Source organism: Oryza sativa, chromosome 1 (genome assembly GCF_034140825.1).
Source record: "Oryza sativa Japonica Group chromosome 1, ASM3414082v1".
NCBI lineage: Eukaryota > Viridiplantae > Streptophyta > Magnoliopsida > Poales > Poaceae > Oryza > Oryza sativa.
Window position 1 is genome coordinate 6,230,369 of NC_089035.1, and position 20,391 is coordinate 6,250,759.

General features: G+C 44.7%; 1 protein-coding gene across 2 annotated transcripts; it reads right to left on the bottom strand.

Annotated features, from left to right (window-relative positions):
* Positions 1 to 991: 991 nt before the first annotated feature.
* LOC4325252 (transcription factor PCF5-like) lies at positions 992 to 3,813 on the bottom strand. Of its 2 annotated transcripts, NM_001409422.1 has the most exons (3): positions 3,480 to 3,813; positions 1,560 to 3,372; positions 992 to 1,445 (listed from the first exon to the last, which is right to left on the bottom strand). In NM_001409422.1, exon 2 carries the CDS (start codon positions 3,036 to 3,038, stop codon positions 1,662 to 1,664), a length of 1,377 nt encoding a protein of 458 aa, NP_001396351.1. In that variant the 5' UTR covers positions 3,039 to 3,372; positions 3,480 to 3,813; the 3' UTR covers positions 992 to 1,445; positions 1,560 to 1,661. The 2 variants fall into 2 exon arrangements, with proteins under 2 accessions (NP_001396351.1, XP_066167538.1); XM_066311441.1 differs by lacking the exon at positions 3,480 to 3,813 and having other exon boundaries at positions 1,011 to 1,445; positions 1,560 to 3,472.
* Positions 3,814 to 20,391: the final 16,578 nt, after the last annotated feature.

A 20,391-nucleotide genomic window follows, 5' to 3' on the forward strand; every position in this document is an offset into this window, starting at 1 on the left:
TTAGTCCTATCATTGCTCATTGCCTCATTCCATGATTTCCATCTTACAAGCAAAGCAGTCATTAATGGCGACCCCATAGAAGAGGGATATATAGGAGAGAGGGTTAGCTAGCTGCTCAAATCATGGTATATGCATGCCTAAGCTCATCTTCCCCTCCCCCACAAGGCCACAACTAATTACCCAGCCTTAAAGTTACAGACTTACAGTACACAAGCTAAGGTAGTGTCCATGTGGAAGCCAATCAGAGAAGAGAGCAGAAGTGAGCAATCATGGCCGACCCCTCATCTCTCTCTCTCTCTCTCTCTCTCTCTCTCTCTCTCTCTCTCTCTCTCTCTCTTCTCTGGCATCTGTCACAGAGTGCTGCATCAGTGAGTGCAGGCAGCAGGCCAAGGCCTGAAGAGCCTGAGGTAAAATGGTTAAAAAAGGCTTGTACTGTGCCGCTGGTGGCAATGCAAGAGCATGTAAGACAGACAGGATACTAATGTCACACACACATAAAACCTTTTCCTTGTGGCATTCTTGCCATGCCCAGTGATGATAGGTGGGATAGATGGCAGCATGGCACGGTGCAAAGGAAAGCTGTGGCTGCCTGCTGCTGCTGATGCAGAAGCAGGGAAAGAGACCCAACCAATCACATGGATATAGGGGAGAGGGGAAATTGCAGTTGTGTGTGTGTGAGGGTGTGTGCGGCCATGGGGGGAGGTGAGTGAGGCAATTCTTTTCAAAGCTTAAAGCATGCATTAAATCCAAACCTTTTGGTTGTTTTGAGGAAGGTATATATGAGGGCCAGCAAGCATTGTCATGCGGCTCTTTTTCTCAGTTCCAAACAAGGCTTTGAAAAAAGAAGAAAGCCCAAGATATAATAAGGATGGCTGGAGATACTTGGATTGCATAAAGAAAAACACTTAGGGCGGGGGAGATTTGTTGCACAGGCATGCATGCACCATCTGTTTCCAGCCTACACTACAGTATAAAGAAAAGAGGCCACAAGTTTTGGAAAAGATGAAAGATAGGCTCCTCTCCCAATCCATCACCATCCCACTTATCAGTTTTGAGAACAACATCGGTCTAGTAGCAACTGCTCCTGAACCCACAGGAGGAAGCAAAAGCATGTCCATGCATCAGCAACAAAAGAGTAAAAATCAAAACAAAGCAAAGCAAGCTCGAACCTACATCGATCAACTACACCTAGCGCAACGCAACAGCCAACAGACACAGAGGCTTGCTAAGCTAAGCTAAAGCTTGCCATCGTGTTGCTGCATTCTCACAAGCCTAATTCTAAGAAGCTCCGAGTGAATTCTTGAAACAAAAACCAATGACATGCGCAGCAGCAGAAGAGATCGATGGAAAACCAACCAACCAACCAACCGATATGTAGTAGCATCAGTAGTAGTGCACTTGTGCTACCTCCAAACTTTGCTCCTCCCGAATGCAATCGACAATTCCTGCATGTCAAGAACACCAAAACCAGCAGCACAAGATTGATCAGCTAACTAACACGAGAAAAATTCTGAACTAATGCAGGTTAGCCATGAGAATTCTCGGTTTTTTTTTCTCACCGTGATGGAAGTGGAGGAGCTAGCTGATAGTCTGGTACATGGTGTGGTGTTTGCTCATGGTGGATTGGTGGTGGTGAAGTCATCTGCTCGCCACTGCTGCGGTCAGTGGTGAGAAGCCGAGGAGACAGACGACGGCGGCGGCGGCTTGTCGCCATTGCCGCCGCCGCCGCCGTTGTGCTCCTCGTCGCCCTGTATCCTCGCGGGGAGGCGGAAGCCGGAGAAGCCGATGCCGGGAGCGGCAAAACCGATGGCCGCCGACACGGAGGGGCTCAGCCCTCCTTGGTGGTGGCTCATCTGGTTGTCGGCTTCGACGGTCTCCGGCCATCCTCGCTCGGAGGGCTGGTTACTGGACTGAAGGGGTCCCCTCTGGAAGAAGAACTGGCTCTGGTGGCCACCCAGCGCCGCAGCCGCCGCCTGCATATGCGCCGCTTGCTGCGACACGTTGAACAGGTAGGCGGCGCCGCCGCCGCCGCCGGGGTCGGGCACGTTCCACGGCAGCATGCGCTGGTTCTGCGCCTGCTGCTCGGTGGCCCACATGGCTCCGCCGCCGAACGAGTAATTGGCGGCGCCGGAGAAGAGCGCCTGCTGCGTGGTGCCATTGCCGCCGCCGCCGCCGCCGCCATGGCGATGTTGCTGGTGGTGGAACATGGGGTCTGGTAAGGACTGCAGCGACAGCCGGAGCTCCTGGCTCTGGCTGCCGGTGCGGGACAGGAGGTCAGGCGTGTAGCTCTGGAAACCCATGGCCGACGACTGCGCCGCCGTGGTGGACGACGATGCCTCCCCGCCTGCGGTGCCACCCATGGGGAAGAAGGACTTGATCGTGTCGGCTATGGCGTCCGAGTCGAGCGACGGCGGGAGGAAGCTGGTCCCGCCGCTGCCCCCGCCGGCGAAGTCGAAGGCGGTGTGCGCGACGGTGATGGCCTGCGCCTGGTCGTCGGAGTTCTCGGCGGAGTCGGGGTGGGTCGAGGAGGACGGCGGCGCGGCGGCATTGCCCGCGCCTGCGCCGCCGGCAGTGGGCTGCCACGCCGGCAGCACGTCGAGCTTGTCGATGGCGTCCTTGGCGTTCTTGATGAGCCAGTCCACCGCCTTGCTCGGGCGGTCGTAGCCCAGCCGGTCCTGCACGTCGTAGAACTGGATGGCGGTGTGCGCCGACAGCCGCACGCGGCGGTCGCGCGGCCCGCGCGCCGTGCAGACCTTGCTGTGCCGGTCCTTCCGCCCTGTCGACCGCACAATGTGCCCGCCCTGCACCGCCACGATCTCCCCGCCGCCGCCGCCGCCTCCGCCCCTCGACCGTGGAGTTGTCGTCGCGGGGACAATCTCACCTCCACCTCCACGACCCCGAGTGTGGGACGCGGCGGGGGGCTGTGGCTGCGCCGTGAACTGATGCAGGTGGTGGTGGTGGCCGACGCCACCGAAGGAGAGGAGCTGAGGCTGGAAGCCGTGTTGGTGGTGGTGGGAGTGGCCGCCGGCGTCGCCCATGGGCGAGAGAAGGGCATACTCGGCGGAGGAGCCCGACAGCTGCCTCACGGACGCCGGCTGGAGGTGGAAGACGGGAACAGGCGGCGGTTCTTGGTCCTGCTGCACACCCTGGTGGTGGTGGAGCTGGAGAAGCCGGTGGTGGTCGTGCTGCTGCTGCTGCTGCTCATCTGCCTCCTCCTGTCCCCCGCTTCCTCCTCCTCCTACGCCGCCGCCGTCGCCGCCGTGGGTGACCCGGTGGTGGTGGTGCCTCGGATCCAGATCCCCCGCCGCCTTCTTCCCCGCCGCTACTGTTGCTGCTCCAATGCGCGTCCATCCACCTCGCCGGATCCCATAACTAGGTCGACAAGAAACACAAAAACCATCAAAAGAATCAACAAGAAGAAGGCCCCGGAGGAGGAGGAGGCTGCAAGAAGAAGAGGTGGTGGCCAGGGAGGGACTGACCCAGGAGAGGAGTGGGGGACTAAACTAGACGCAATCCCATGGATTGGACATCACATTTTAACAGGGGGGACGGCCAGCCAAAGCTTTTGCTCCTCTCTCACTCTCTTGTTGGGTTTGTGTGGGAAGCTTGGTGAGCAGGAGGCAGAAGGGAGGCAAGAAGACAGGATGATAAGAGTAGGATTTGTGCTTTAGTGAGGAGAGAGAGAGATAGAGATTTTTGCTTCACACTGCTGCTGCTGATGCTGGCTGCTGCTTTGTGTGTGAGTGTGTGTATCAGAAGCAGATGGAGCTTACCTTAGCTTGGCTGGGGCTGCAGGAGGCTGGAGCCCAAGTGATGAAGAGAGGTGGTGATTTGGGAATTGGGAAGGGATGGATGATGCTGGGGGATTGTGGGTTATGCATGCGTGGATGATTAGGACATCTGTTGTATTATTAAAAAACAGTAGACAACGATCGAATCGCGATGAAACTCGAACACACACACGTGTACGTGCCTTTGGGAAAAAAAATAAAAACCGGAGGCACACACCCTAGTCTCCATGGATAAGGAATTAAGCGCATCTCGATAGCTTTATGGTAATATATAGCAATTTTAACTATGTTTATATATACGTTCGTGTATATGTAACCGCTAGTATCTACTCGCACAATTGTGGAGTGATCTACTTAGCCGATTTTTCTTTTTTGTTGTACAGTAGACATGTTTGTCATGACATGAATATCTATGCTCTTCAGAAGCTAACTTGTGGTATTCTTAGAGAGTGCTTGTACTATAATTCTTGTAGTTGGGCAGTTGCATAGGCAAGTAAGATGGCAACTGGAGCTTTTTCAAGGGTATATGCCAATGGTTAATGATTTTCCTTTTTGGAAAGTCGAGAGTTGCAATATTAGTTTCAAATGTGAGACCTTTCCCCTGAGATACTTGTTTATAGATTGATGGTGTGTTTTATTTGTAGCCCCACCTTGCTAAAAGAGGGTTTTATGTGGCGTCATTGTCCAAACTTGCCCCAAGTTTGATCCATTGCATGGAAATAAGATCAAGCTATTTTTAGTTCATTTGATGCCAAAAACATAACGGGTCGAGGGACCGAGATGGTGCCCATAGATTTGTTCAAAAAAGATAGAAGGAAACACCCCTCATTGGCACATCTACATACAGGATAGTGTAAACTTGTACTTCCTCCGTTTCAGGTTATAAGACGTTTTAACTTTAGTCAAAGTCAAACTGTTTTAAGTTTGACCAAATTTATAGAAAAAGGTAGTAACATTTTGAACCAAAGACAAATTTATTCTAAAAATATATTCAATTATTGATTTGATGAAACTAATTTAGTATTATAAACATTACTATATTTGTCTATAAACTTATTTAAACTTGAAACAGTTTGACTTTGACCAAAGTTGTTTTATAAACTGAAACGGAGGGAGTATTTCCCTAGTTTTTATTCTTCTTATTCTTTTTTTTTTGAGAGAGAGAGAGAGAGAGAGAGAGAGAGAGAGAGATTTCCCTAGTTCTTCTGCTTAGTTGGAGTGCTCAATTTCATGGCTGCTATGGGTAAGCCGTAGTACATCTCAAAGGGAAGAATGCTAAAAACATAATTCAGCCCTATATGAGAATGAAAAGGCCAATTTATAATGTTGTACGATGGTTCAAGAAGTCTGGTGGTGAGACATGATCATAACTATAGCTAAGAGCAATTAACCAGCTACCCAATCATGCCGAGCCCACACATGTGGTGAAGTTTTGAACCTGCTAGACATGAACAGAGTTTGGAAATGACATGTACAGTATGGAGTACATAGTTGGATGTCTTAACTGAAGATAGATTGATTTGTCATAGTTAAAGAGGCAATTATATTGAAAGGACATGTAATGCATGCGAAATGTACCACTTCATCCATTTCAGAGAGTAATACACACTCCATCAAAGTTACAAAATGGATGTCACTTGACTCACTTCTACTGTACACCCTAAAGGAATAAAGAAAAAAAAACTTCTTTCACCACAGATTTTTCTCAGCCACAAGTACTTAGTATTTTTTTAAAAAAAATTATGTACACTATCAGTACCGCATAACATGTTTTCATGACCAGAAGTATAGAAAAAAAAATAAAGCGATTAGTTCTCTAGCTTTGTTTGTTCGGATCAATTGAGATGCATCTGATAAGGCGTGAAAAAAAATAAACAAGATAAAAAAAATATAATTTATAGGTAAGAATGTTATGTATGTACTCCATCCATCCAAAAAAACAACCTATAAGTTATAGTCTTAGCTAAGAGAATGTTATGGGACGGAGTGAGTATTGTTTACCGTTTAAATTAATAACAAGTCTTAAAAATAGACTACGATGACAGAACCCAAAATCAAATATAAAATCAAGCTTTAATTGTAAAATTATTTGTTTTCCCGCAAATTTTTTTTAAAATTTTGGCTGTGCATAAGAAGCCAACAAGCAAGAGCTAGCGAGAGCCCCCTTCTCCGTTCCGTTGCCGTCCCGTCCCGCCGCGCGAGATCCGTGGAACACACCAACTCTGTGCACACACGACCAATAAATCTCTCTCGCGCGCGCACACACTCTCCCTCCCTCCCTGCCTTGCCTGCCAATGCATGTGTGCAGTGCTGTCCCTGTGGTGTGATCTCTTACAACTTTTGGCCTCCTCCGGGGGCAGCCTTTAATTGCTTTGCCGAAAGAGACGTGGCCTTTTCATCCCACACACACATGCATATGGCCGATCGATCACTGGAACAGAGAGATGCACTTGCTCATCAGTTTGCTCCTCGATGGCATAGGTGGCATTAATGCGTGTAGCTCTACAGCTAATTAAACGAGGAGATTAATAAACAACTCGATCAGGATCTCGCTTTGCCGCTGCTGCAGCATGCATGCATGCTACTACGCTGCTATGGTTGGGTGTTTGTTTCCCCCTTCTGTATCATCATGTGGTGTTGTTGTTTCTCTCTCTCTCCTCTCCGGCCAGACAAGGGACATTCCAGTGGAATGAAAAACTCAGCATTAAAATCCCCAACACCCTGTCCTTGCCACATGATCGAGATGGTTATTGCTACGTAGTACTCCCCCTACTGCTGCTGCTGGCTGGCTGCTGCATTGGGCCCTCTGTCTCTGAATGTGTACGGGTCCGGCTGGCTCAGTGGCTCACGTGATCGCTGGCTGTCCAGAAAACTCACATAGGAGTAGTAATTTTTTTTTATTCACAGTGATATACTCCCTACTACTACTACTATATTATACATCCAAGTTGATCTGCAACGAGTATCTACGGCGTGTTTACTTCGTGTGCCAATTTTTTTTTAAAGTATATAAACACACATGTGAAGTATTAAACGTAGACTAATAATAAAACAAATTACAGATTCCGCCTGTAAACTGCGAGACAAATTTATTAAGCCTAATTAATCCGTCATTAGCAAATGTTTACGGTAGCATCACATTGTCAAATCATGGTGTAATTAGGCTTAAAAGATTCATCTCACAATTTACATGCAAACTATGCAATTGCTTTTTTTCGTCCACATTTAATACTCAATGCATGTGTCCAAATATTTGATATGACGAAATTTTTAAAAGTTTGAAGGGAACTAAACCCTGATTTTTTTTGCAAAACCGGGTGATACTCAGCACAGGTCTGCAAAACCGGGTTTCAGTCAAGATGGCTCGTACTCGGCTCGTACATGGACAAGCTTATTTACTTGTACAGTTTTATGGGAAAAGTAGTGGTAGTAGTACAAACACTGGAGTGACATTTTTGCAAAGGACAATTCATTGCCAAAGAATTTCTGTCGGAAAGATGATAAAAATAAGTCCAGTCCTTAGTGCCCAGTCAAATCAACCAAACCGTGCACTAACGACGTAGAGAAGGTGTTAATTACACCTAATTACAGAGGCAATCAATTCTTTCTTTCATCAAGGAAAGGAAAAGGCAGAGTACGAGTACTTGCTACTGTTACTCCCAGTTGTGATAAGGGCCTTTAGCTGAAGTAGCTTTTCTTAAGGATGCGTCATGTCAAATCGATTTGATTAGTCGATTTTGTTTGATTTGATGGGTTGGACTGGACTATACTTGCGTCCGGATTCTGCACCGGTCGGTGGCGCACCCAACAGAATCCGGCCAGTACAGCCGCAACGCTGGCAGGCGCCTCCTTTTCCCTCTCTTGTCACCTTCTCCCTCTCTTTTTTTCCTCCTTTCATGTCTCGGCAACACCTGCGCATTGCACGGTGCACTTGCCAATTTCGTTGCATGTGTGGACTCGATCAGTGAAAATGACATACATAGAAAAAAAATCAGGCGCAAAATTTATTGGTACAATAATATATCCAGGTGTCTTTTTTGATTGTAGTGGAAAGGTTATAGTGACAAATAATAAATGACCACTTTTGTAAGTATTAAGCCAACAAAACCCCACCACCTATATCGACCATTAGAGAATTGAGCATTTAGGTACTTCGATAAGATGTACAACAGAAAAAAAACTGATGTGCTTATTCACATGAGTTCTCACTACCCGTCCAAAAATATAACAACTTTTAGCTATAAATCTGGGGCAACATATCCTATGCACACAGGCCCTCACGTGTACACACGTGCACACCAACTAAAAAATGTCACCAAAAAATATAGAAAAAATCATACACATACTTTCAATTGTATTACACCTAGGGTTAAAATATTAACGTCAAATTCATTATATTTTAGCCGTAACAAAAAAAACAAAAAAATCTGACAGTTTTAAGGTTATAATTTTGTCAGAATTTTATCTTTTTTGTTATTCTCTATGTAGAATGAATTTGAAGATGTGACTTTGCACGTAGATGTAATACTGTTGAAAGTACATGTATGAATTTTCCTAGAATTTTTTGTGATAATTTTTAGTTGATGTACACGGTGTGTACACGCGAGGGCCTGTGTGCATAGGATACGCTCCCTAAATCTGGACACATGGTTGTCTATATTCATAACTAAAAATACTTATATTTTGGAACGGAGGGAGTATAAGTTAGTCATTACTCCATTCATTCTAAAATATAAGAAGCTAGGAACAGATGAAATATTTCCTAATACAATAAATCTGGACAGGGTGTATGTCCAGATTTGTTTTACTAGGAAATGTTTCATTCGGTCCCAGATTCTTATAAGGTATTTAATATGACTATAAATTGAACTATTTAATTGATTCGCAGATATTTGATTTACGCTATTTATATATTATTATTTCTTTCCATATCCTCTCCACCATTCCCCACCACTTTATAGTCCACCTAGACGGAAAGACGAGCCTAGTATGGCCTATATATATATGGTTGACGTAGATTACATATATACCTCAAGTTACACTATGACAATAACATCGATTTTTTTTCTTTATTAAAACTTCTGGCTACCACTTTATACGTACATACATTGGTTTATATATCTTGTGCACACACACGTCCGAGATGGCATTCGTTGTGTGCTCGTTGCAGAAAAGAACTAACTGGGACCATAAAAAACGAGTGGATGCCGACATTCGAAAAGGAGTGTAATATTTTACATGTGGATGTCACATTAAACAAAGGCAGCTTTCAGCTCCATGCAAATTGGCCACATGAACAGTAGCATGCTAGCTTAATTTAGTCATCGACTGAACCTGCTAGCAAGATGAATGTACTCTCCGCTAACCGTGGTCGCTAGCTAGCTATTTGGGATTTTCTTATGCAGCGTGAGATTTGAGGTTGACCGAAAACCTTAGTTTAATTATGTGTAGATCCATTTGCATCGATCCTTGCATGGAGAAACGGTTGTTAATTATTGATCGTGCGTTCATTTCTTTTGTGGTTTGATCAGAATTCAGAAGTAGGCCGTGACTCGTGACTCGCGAGGCTCCTGGCTCCGGATCTATTTTGCGGACAAATACATATAGTGAACTTTGTGCGCAATGGTACACTAATAGTTCTTTGGTTACACAGAAGAAATGCTAATTTAGTTATATAGTACTGAATTTTCATTGATAAAAATGAAAATTTCATTTCCTCAAAATTGTTGTGTAAGACCTGATTAATTGGATTGGAATATCTCACATGCATATTAATGTTTTTGTGTAACAAAATTTTATTCATATTTTAGTGCCAACTTAAGACATCTGTTCCATTTCTGAGGGTATATTTAAAATGCTCCATATTACTATTATTCTCATGTTTAATTTGGACTGCGACCAATATTTCTAAGATTTGTTGGTTGTGTACCCATGGGCAGAGACCGGAGATGTATTTGTTAGGGTTACGAATAAGGTATACCCTCTACCCTTGGATGTACGCTATACGGCAATATGGTACATCTGCGCGTGTACAGACGTTCTCTGTATACGCTAAGGAAATTCATCACGGAGTCCACCAATGAAAAGATTCCTACTCGTATAGGACTGGGTCGTCACTGTATCGTGCAGGGTCCGATGTCTCCGAGTCCTACTTGGATACCACCTGACCTGCGATATAAAAGGGACCCCCCGGGAGGACCTAAGGCATCGAATCTCATAGCCAATACAACGACCACAACCTACGAAGCCGAAGTCTACAGGAGCCAAGTCGCCGGGTGGTCTAGTCGAACCAACTCGACTACGATCTCGTCGGTATCGTCGAGTTCTTTTATTCCCTTTGTAATCTGTGGTTCTCACCATATAATCCCATATCAACTGGATTAGGGCTATTACCTATTAGGGGGCCTGAACGAGTATAATATTTGTCTCTTGTTTCCTTGATGTCGTACTAAGTAGATCCTCGTACACCTCAATACCCTCTATATCCGGTCTACGGGTACACACCGTCGACAGTATTCCATTTCCATTATTTAAAAAATGTTTGTGGCTCACTTGCCATGCCATGTCATGTCATGCCAGGGCCACCAAATTAACAGAAGCCTGAAACTAGCTATACTGCATTCATTAATTCCTGGGTCTATTAAAATTCCCGCAATTACAAAAATATAAGTATTTCTAACATTTTAAATTTGTACCAAAGTATTAGTGCTTCAAGAACTATTTAGAGTACTATTTATCCCATTAATTACCTCACATTTAAATTTCTTTTTTTTTACCCTCAACCATCTCTCATTTAATAAAGCGCACCGAAAAATTCTCCTCAATTTTAATTTTTGCTAAACAACCTAGAAATACTTGTATTCAAAATGGATAAATGGAATAGAAAGCTAGTATCACGTTAAAGGAGAAAAAGAAGATATATATATGCATTGTCGACGATTGTGATGTGCGGTCCGAATTATTATGGTGAAGAGTTAGTTGGGGTCTACATGAAAGGTTTGGAAATGAAATTGAGTGTGTGTGTGTGTGTGTGTGTATATATATATATATATATATATATATATATATATATATATATATATATATATATATATATATATATATATATATATATATATATATATATATATATATATATATACCAATATATATGAACCGGTGACTATTTTTACGATAAATCAAATAGGAGTAAGTAGATTACTACTACTATATGGACACTGATGAATGTGGAGGCAACAGATCACGTACCATAGGAAGCAGAAAACTGTACAGGGCTGAACACACTTATGCAGGCCGTTGAAGTAAAAAAAAGCACATATCTTGATATGATGCACTATGTGACGACGGTACAGTTCGCTGCTGACATTGCTTGGTATTCACGGGAGGGTTTGTGACAAAGTCCCCTTTCTCCCCTCCGGCCTCTAGGACAAAACTTTTCTGTTCCATGCATGTATGATGTATCAACCCATATACTATATGTGTAGCTCCAGAACTTAGCCCCACAAACGCTCGCTAGCTCCAACCTAGAGGGCCTCCAACATGCTCAATCTAAATTATAACAAAGTTAATTGATTTGTAGGTATAATTTTTTATTTGTTTTTTTATATATGTTAGTATTTTAGGAAGATGGTATTTAAATTTGTTTGATCAGGAGCCAAGAAGCCACCTTTTTGTTTTTTTTTTTGTTAGGGCTTGTTCATCTTATATATAAGTCCACATTAATCAACCAGAGACTACTCCCACAAATGTGCTGTACGGACATCTAGTAAGTTCTACCAATTAGTCCATATCACCTCACATATGTAGCGGATCTAGCATGAGGGTGGCGGGGTCTCGAGCCCCCACTACTAGCGTGAAGACTATGAGAGCCCCCACGAAGATCCCACTAAATTTTTTTACCAAATGTAGATGGGAGGAGGGACTGTAACTCTATCTAGTTTGTTTAGACCTCACTGTTATTTTTTTCTGGATCCGCCACTAGGTTTGGTTTTTTTTCCCAAGTTGTGTCTTGCGTAGCGCATCATATCTTGTACTTCGAGAGTCAATGGGCATACATGTCGGCTTCACTATATAGAGCAAATCTGCAGCCACTGTATAGTGGCGCTACTGTTTTGTGCTGGCACAGCTATGCCATAGCTATTATATGCAACGCTGTAGAGCAATATATATCATGCATAGCTGATCACTACCCCAAATATATGTTTCTCTCTCCTTACCCCCTCTCACATCCCCATCAACAAAATTGCCTACAGCTGACTGTTTTATGGGCTAATTATTAGTTATTGGTTGATGTTATACAACCCTTGGCTACTTGTATTCAGCACTTAGAAACATTGTTTCTTTATGTATACATTGCAAAGATTTTGTATAGGAAGAAATATGCATGCATGACATATACTCCCTCCGTATTTTAATGTATGACGCTGTTGACTTTTTATCAACGTTTGACTGTTCGTCTTATTCAAAATTTTTGTGTAAATATAAAAATATTTATGTCAGGCCTAAAGAACATTCGATGATAAATCAAGTCAAAATAAAATAAATGATAATTACATAAACTTTTTGAATAAGACGAGTGGTCAAATGTTGGTCAAAAAGTTAACGGCGTCATACATTAAAATACGGAGGGAGTATATAGTATTCCAGTATCCGTGTACCCATTTCTGTTAAAAAAAAATCAAGATGCATGCATGCAACCAGATGGAGAGGATGGTCACGAGATCATGGGCTCATGGCTCATGGCCATCCCGTTGTACGATTCACATAGGAATACTCCGTATGCTAGGCATATAGGAGTATGTAGAGCCTGCAGCAAGAGAATGATGCCACAGAAGCCTAGGCATGTTAGCCCGTTCGGCCGGACACAGGCCTGGCCACTGCATGCTGAGAAAGCGATGCCATGATCTACTAGCTATAGTCCTCATCACCGATGATCTCTCTGACCATCTGACTGCGCACTCACTAGCTAGTTACTGTCCATTCCATAAAGTATATAAAGGGGATTATAGATTTTTAGCAACGTTTAAGGTAAAGTATATAAAGGGGATTGTAGATTGTTTAGGAGAGTTTAAGGTTAATGTGAAATTTCTTTGACGACTTCGTTAGAAAAGAAAATCATGTTGTGCGATGTAACTATTACAGTGATTGGATAGATTAGAAAAACAATGCCTTCAAGTTTCATTATATTTGCGAAATGAAACTACGGAGAAGTTTAAAATCACTTGTACTACTTATGGATGATGAAGGGAGTAGTAACTAATAAGAAGTTATACATTTAAGCCTCTGGTCCTGTTTTGTAGACTTTTAGCAGTTGCAACTTCTTTTAAAAGCTCTAATTCTCCTAAACAATACGAATTTTGATCATATTTACGAGAATCTGTAACTATATGATCTAGAAAATAAACTACTAGTACTTCAGAAGCTAGAAAAATCATCTTCTCTAAATTATCAGAAGCGAGCATACTAAAATCAGTTTCTTCAAATTAAATAGGACCTCTGAGTCTCTGACTGTGAGCAGTTGGCTGTAGCTAGCAGTAGGCCGGATCAACACATGTGGCGCACAAACCAACTCCCCGTCCCCAGTACTGATGCTGTGCCTTCGCAGCAGAGCAGTAGCACAGGGCGCGGCGCCCGGCCGGCCGTGTCCGCTTGCATCTGCATGCCCCCATGCCTGCCGCCGCCCCCCCGCTTGTGTGTACAGTACATGTGTGTGCAGGCCGGCCTGCATGCATGCCAGCTTTCCGTGCTCTTTACAGTTTGGGCCCTAGCTACCTCCCCCCCAACAATTATCTGCGCCGGCGGCCGCGCGCGCGCGCGCGCGTGAGTAGTGCATGCCATCCGTCGTCCAGCCCTCCGCGCCGCGCGCGCACTAGCTAGCTACCATCTCGTAAAGTCCCATGGCTTTTTACAAGCGCCTGCCACACTGATTATTGGCGATCGCGTGCATGCATGGATGCTTGCATGTCCAGTAGTACTAATCGATGATCGATTCCGGTACAGTCCACACCAATAATCAGCGCGGGTTATCTATCGATCTTATAGCCTGTTTAGGTAAGTTTCTAGCAGCTGCAGTTTCTCTTTGTAGAATTTGGAAAAATAAACTAGAAGCCAGAAGCTGGGTCACCAGCTTCTCCATATTCTCACCAGCTAGCTTCTCAGCAATTGATTCTCAGAATCTTAAGTTCTCCTAAACAGATCCTTAGCCGCCATCACCGTCGTCGTCCTTCATCGTGCGTGACAGACACCGTACGTACGTACGTACGTCCCCACAAATGTTTCGATCGAGTTCAATTCGACCACAGTGCATTGCGTACTACTAACTGGGAGTGGTGGTGGTGTACCAAACTGGACGGTTCCTAGGTGAGTGAGAGGTGACGACGGCGACGCTCCAACGTACGCCACGAACGTACTAGTACGCTTTTGCTCGCCGTGGCCGGCCACGCGGCGCGTGGTGGCGTGCGTGCATTGCAGATTGCACGGTCGGTGTCCCCCTCGGCTGCTCCTGCACCGGCCGGCCGGTCGCCGTCGGAACACGTATATGATCGATCGATCGATTTCAGTCACTGGCTCACTGACAGTCGTCACTGGTCCCGTGACCCTAGCGCCACACACGTTACACGCACTACAAGATAATTGAGATATCGCCATCAATTTATTGCAATGAAAAATAATTCGTGGCAATATATTATACTATCGTAATGATAATTTTTCTGTGACAAATAACTATAATTTGTTGCAATGATTTACAATCGTTGTTTTATTCAGTATTTTTGTTGCAATAGGAAATGGGCTATCGCCACAAAAATATTATTATTGCAAAAAAAACATGTTCTATCGCCATAAATTAAATTTTTATGGCAATTTGCATAGTACATGGTACTTTCACTATTTTCTATTTGCCATGATCAACAAATTCGTTACAACAAAAAAAATTTATCATCTCATAATTCAACTTATTCTTTTCATATGGACACGGATTAGGACAAATTTTATATAAAATTTATACCTCTCGATGAGATCTACAACTTAAATTTTTCATTTGAAATCTTTTAAATACTCAAATTTATGATTCAAATCTCAGTTAAGCAGTCTCAAATGGAATTATATGCATTTTTAAACAAAATTGATGCGTAGGTGAGTTGGTCATGAAGAGCGCGCGTGAGGGAGAGATCTTGGGTTCGAATCCTAGCCATGACAAGATATCAAAAGAAAATAGTTAGGATGATAAATTAATATTGAAACATTTAATTTGGTACGTAGAACTAATGCCACATATGGAGTGGTGGCAATAGTTATTTATTGCAACGATGTGAAGTGTTGCAATATATATTTTTTGCCACATACATTTTATGGCAATAACAAAATTTATTACAACTAAATAAAAATCGTTGCAATAACCTATTACCACACTATTTATTACTACGGCTAGCAACGATTTTTAGATTGTGGCAACATGTATCTATTGCAACAATTTTAGCATTGATGCTACGATTTTTTTCGTGGCAATAAATTATTTTTCTAGTAGTGACGTAGCAAAACATACTTCCTTCATTCCATAAAGTTAAATTTCTATCTACAAAACTTAACATTGGATATATGCAGATTCGTAATCAGGAGTTGATTTGTATACACGGCGCAGGCCTGTGTGTGCTTGAAGTCTGGACGACACACATCTTGGCAAAGCATCCTGGCTAAATTAAAGCTAGTATAGTGCGCGGGGAATCGGCTAGCTAGCTCGATCGATCGATCGCCGTAGGAATGATTGGCAGATTGGGCAAGCACGACGTCGCTGTACACATGGCGACCACCGGCCGGCCGCCCGCCCGGCGCCGTCCGGGCGTGGGCGCGCGCGCGATATGCCTGATGAGGAGGAGGGGTGGCGTCGCGTGCAGCGTGCGTGCATCGATCTGTCCAAATGATTCGCGACGCCCCAACCACGGCGATGGCCACGTACAGCTACTCCTAGTACAGTATACTAGCTGCTATACATGCTACTCCTACTCCTAGCTGCGTTTCTTCTTTTGCATGCTTGCATCGAATTGAATACACTCGTAGTACGGATTTCTGGAGGTGTGTGAAACAACTGTAGCTGGGGGCACTCGCGCATGCAGACCGTTTTTTGGTTTTTCTTTTCCCCTCGTGCATCCGCATGCTTTTGCGTTCTTTTTTTTTTGGGTTGAAACTTCTCAGATTATTATTTGTGCCTATATTTTATGCGATGTTGTACTATGGAGATAGATGGTCATTTCATTGGATGCCTAAACAGAGGATCCAGTCAGTGGTGGCAGTGAGATCACACTACCGGTGCTCATGCAGTACTAGGATTAAACAATTACTAATCAATTAATTTTCTTTTCCCAGAAACTGTCATTTAGGATTAAACTATTAAAATAAATTAATTTTCTTTTCCCAGCAACTGTCATTTGGGAGTATGCATGGGTGCAACTGTGCCAGTAAATGAGGGGATGGTAGTACTAGAGTAGCCAGTGGCCAATGATGAACGAACTGTCATGTCCTATTCTTATCTTTCTTCAGGCTACGGCAATGTAGCTCGCTGGCCCTAAAAAGGTTCATCTGCAGTACGGCATGCAGCTAGCTGCAGCATGCATGGCGAAAACCCAGCAAAAATATTGCAGTAGCAGCAGCGCTAGTACCCATCTTTGGTATGAGCACTACTACCTGGAACGGAACACAGCGAGGTGAAGAGAAGCGTCGTACTCACAAATTTCACCATACTCCACTTTAGACTCAAATTTTCCTTTCAAAAAAAAAACTTTAGACTCAAATTTTGCTACTCTCACTTTAGGGTGTGTTTCGGCACCCCTAGTTTCCAACCCCTCTTTATCGTTTTCCGCACGCACGTTTTTTAAACTGCTAAACGGTGTGTTATTTATAAAAAGTTTTTATATGAAAGTTGCTTAAAAAATCAAATTAATCCTTTATTAAAAAAAGCTAATACTTAATTAATCACGCGCTAATGGACCGCTCTGTTTTCTGTGCACAGTGTTGGTGTTGGGAGCTAGGGGCGCCAAACACGCCCTTAGATGGCATGGATTGCGCCAAGATTTATGCACTACAGTAATCTCTCAATTATCTCTTTTACTTCCTCCACCGAATGCTACACCATGGCTATATTCACTACTCTACCTCTGTCTCAACGGCGCCAGCGAGACCGCCTCCACGCTTTCTTCCTGAGATGAACGCCAATGGGACCTCAACACCATGCATCTCCTTTCATAGCTTTGCATGATGAACTCATTGCTGTCACCACCCGTCCATCCTAGTCCACCAACCTCTTTCTTCCCAGCGGCTTCGATATAGAGCCACCGTTAGAGTTGTTATAACAGCTCGAGGTTCACAAGCCACTCGAGCACGATTTATCTTAGACTTAATTCGACCTTGGTTCAAGAAACAAGCCAAGCTAACCCTATCCCAATCTAAAGCTCTCGAGCTTTGTTAAGTCAAGCTCAAACTTTTAACGAGCTTGACTGTATATGGATTTTATTGTTTATTTATTTTTTATAATTAAACTAATAAATAAAATATATATTAGTACGTATCTACACAATGAATTAACATGTGTTATCTCCTCTATTGTTAGTGTGATTTACTAGAAAATAGTTATTTTTATCTAAAAGTATCATTAAAATACATTAGGAGAATATTAAGGGTGGCCGATGGCGCGGACGCTAGACAATGCCACGTCAGATAGCTATAGTGCAAGGGGTGAAATTTTAGAAAAAAACCCTCCGGTTTGTGCGTAATTAGATCTAGTGCTATACTCCATACTACTCATAGTCAAGCTCAAGCTTGATCGAGCTCGAACTGAGCCTGCTTAAAAGCTCGAAGACGGAATAAGTTTGGCTTAAGCATGTGTCAAGCTCAAACGACATACGAGCTTGACTCGTTGACGCTCGACTCATTGACAGCCTTAGACAACATCGCCTTACCACTCGCCTGTATCCATCATCTTCACTGCCCCTTTCCACTATCTATAACCCCTCCTCCCATTCCAATCCTTGAGCCTCACATGTTCCCGGCCGGCCGCCAAGCATCGTCAGACAAGAGAAATTCGACTAGGGTGTGTTTAGTTCACGCTAAAATTGAAAGTTTGATTGAAATTGGAACGATGTGATGGAAAAGTTAGAAGTTTGTGTGTAGAAAAGTTTTGATGTGATGGAAAAGTTAAAAGTTTGAAGAAAAAGTTGTGAACTAAACCAGACCTAAAATCTGTGAAATTTTCCAGTGACCGAAAATCGAGCAATCCCTAATAAAAAAACAGTAGATATGCGAATTGTGTAGAGAGATAAATAATTGCTCTAGTACAGTCGCATGCATGCTTCTCCCCAGATGTGCAGCAAATCAGATGCCGGCGATAAAAAGTCCCCGCTTTCCACGACACGCACGCACAGGCAAAAGGAGGCAGAGCAGCTAGCGCCCGAATTTAACCACGCTGCGAGCTGAATCCAAAGTAATTACTCCACTGATTTACTACTGATCATGATGCTTCACAGGCCAGTTAATTAATTAAGCAGGCAAGAGCAGGAGATTGCAGCAGGGATCTTTACAGCTGAACATATTACTGGCAGCCAGGGCCCCACATGTCAGTGAGCGAAGTGGAGCGGTATAGGCTGAGCTGGTAGGAATAGTAAAAGAGATCCACGCTTCACGAGGCGATCTTTGCCGTACACATAGGCAGGTTGTTTTAACGCTGCCTAAGGCTAAACCCTATCTTGTTTTATCGTTAGGATTTGATCAGCTTGGGTTTATAAGTTAAGTTAATCAACCTAGGCCGTAGGGATCAGTAACCCATAACAGTAGGGTTGTCCCAGGCTTTTGTTTTGTTTTTTCGCTGTAGCAGTAGTAGGCGCATGCCATGGATGATGGATCCATTTGTTCGCACCCCAGCGAGGCTGACAGAGTGAGTGACAGTTGCTGAGCATGAACGGGAATGGCCCTCTCTGCTAAAACCGCCTCTGTGTGTGTCTGTGAGACTTTCTGTCTTTTGTAAGGTGAGAGTTGGGAAAGTGACAACGGCATTGTACAGCTCTCTGGGCATACGCGTGATCGTGCCCATCTCACCACCTGTACTCCTGCACAAGCTAGATCCTCTTCTTGGGGTCCTGAAATCTTGTTTCTCGTTAAAGCCAGGGAAGATATTGTGGACTCCCAGGTGATGAGCTGGTGATTTGGATAGGAGTACTACAGGAGTAGTAGTAGATTAGTACTAATACTATACTACTAGTAGTAAGATTTCTGCTTACTGATGGACAGCATATACTTTGCAACCCAACTAGGCAACTGGGCTTCTAGGGGAGTGGAGCTCCAATGGAAATTCAGGGTACACCATCTTTTAGAATAAGTTCACTCTAGGTCCCTCAATTTATCGCTCAGTCTAATTTCATCCTCGGTCCAGAAAACAAGATACAATACATCTCTCAACTTATAAAACAATGCAAACGAGGTCCCTCGGCAGTATTGATCCCGGTTTTGGCTGACGTGGCTTCTATGTAGTGTCTACGTGGCTCCTTTGACTAGATCTTCGTCCCACGTGGCATTGACGTGGCGCTTACGTGGAGTTTTGATTCAGAAAAAAAAGTAAAGAAGCAAAATAAAAAAAATAATACAAAATATGCGGGACCCACCAATCAGTCAAACAAAAAATAAAAAGTGGGACCCACATGTTAGTGGGTCCCACCTTTTCCACCACATACGGATGACAGACGGAGACTGGGAGAGGCAGGGAGGCCGGCCGCCGGCGCTCCTCTCGCCCGTCGGTGCGTGTCGCTCCTCTCGCCCGCCAGCCTCCACACGACGCTACTCTGGCCAGCCGGCCACCGCGCGCCGCTCCTTCCTCCCGCTGGCCACGACGTGCTCCTCTTCTCCTCCACTGCCACCTCTCTCTCCCGCCACCGCGCGCCGCTCCTCTCTCCCGCCGCCGTGCGCCACTCCTCTCGCTCTGGCCGCCACCACGACTCCTCTCCTGCAGCGACTCCTCGTCCGCGCGTCAGAAGGAGGGAAAAGAGAATGCGGCGGCGAGTCGCTGCCCGAGCTCATCAATGGAGGACGACGGATGTGGATTTGGGAAAACCCATCGCCGACGTCAGCGCCTGATTCCATCACCCGCTGCATGCGTCCATGGCTGCCGCCTCGACCGACGCGCGCCAGGCAGCAGCGGCAACGGCGACAACCCCTCGCCGGGATGAAGAGCTCCTTCGCGGACCCAGAGGATCACGATGAGGTGGGCCCAGGAATGAAGTCGCGCCGCGTCCACCCGCTGCCGCTGCCGCTATGACCACCGGAAGAGGTAAGAGGGTGAGGTCGGCCGTCGCCCGCCACGCTCAGCCGCTCCGCGCCCTCCACCGCCCGCCTCGCTCAGTCCCGCCACTCCACCCTTGTAGGGGAGAGTGAGGGTTGGATAGAGAGAAGAGAGGCCAATAGGTGGGACCACATGGGCCCCACCTTTTTTAATTATTTTTTTGTATAGCTGCCATATAGGTCCCACGATTTTTATTATTTTTCAGATAAAATTGTCATGTAAGCGCCACGTCAATGCTACGTGGGACGAAGACCTAGTCAAAGGATCCATGTAGGCGCCACG

Bases quoted from the DNA above. Each gene is read 5' to 3' on its own strand.
- LOC4325252 (NM_001409422.1), bottom strand. From the start codon at position 3,038: ATGGGCGACGCCGGCGGCCACTCCCACCACCACCAACACGGCTTCCAG.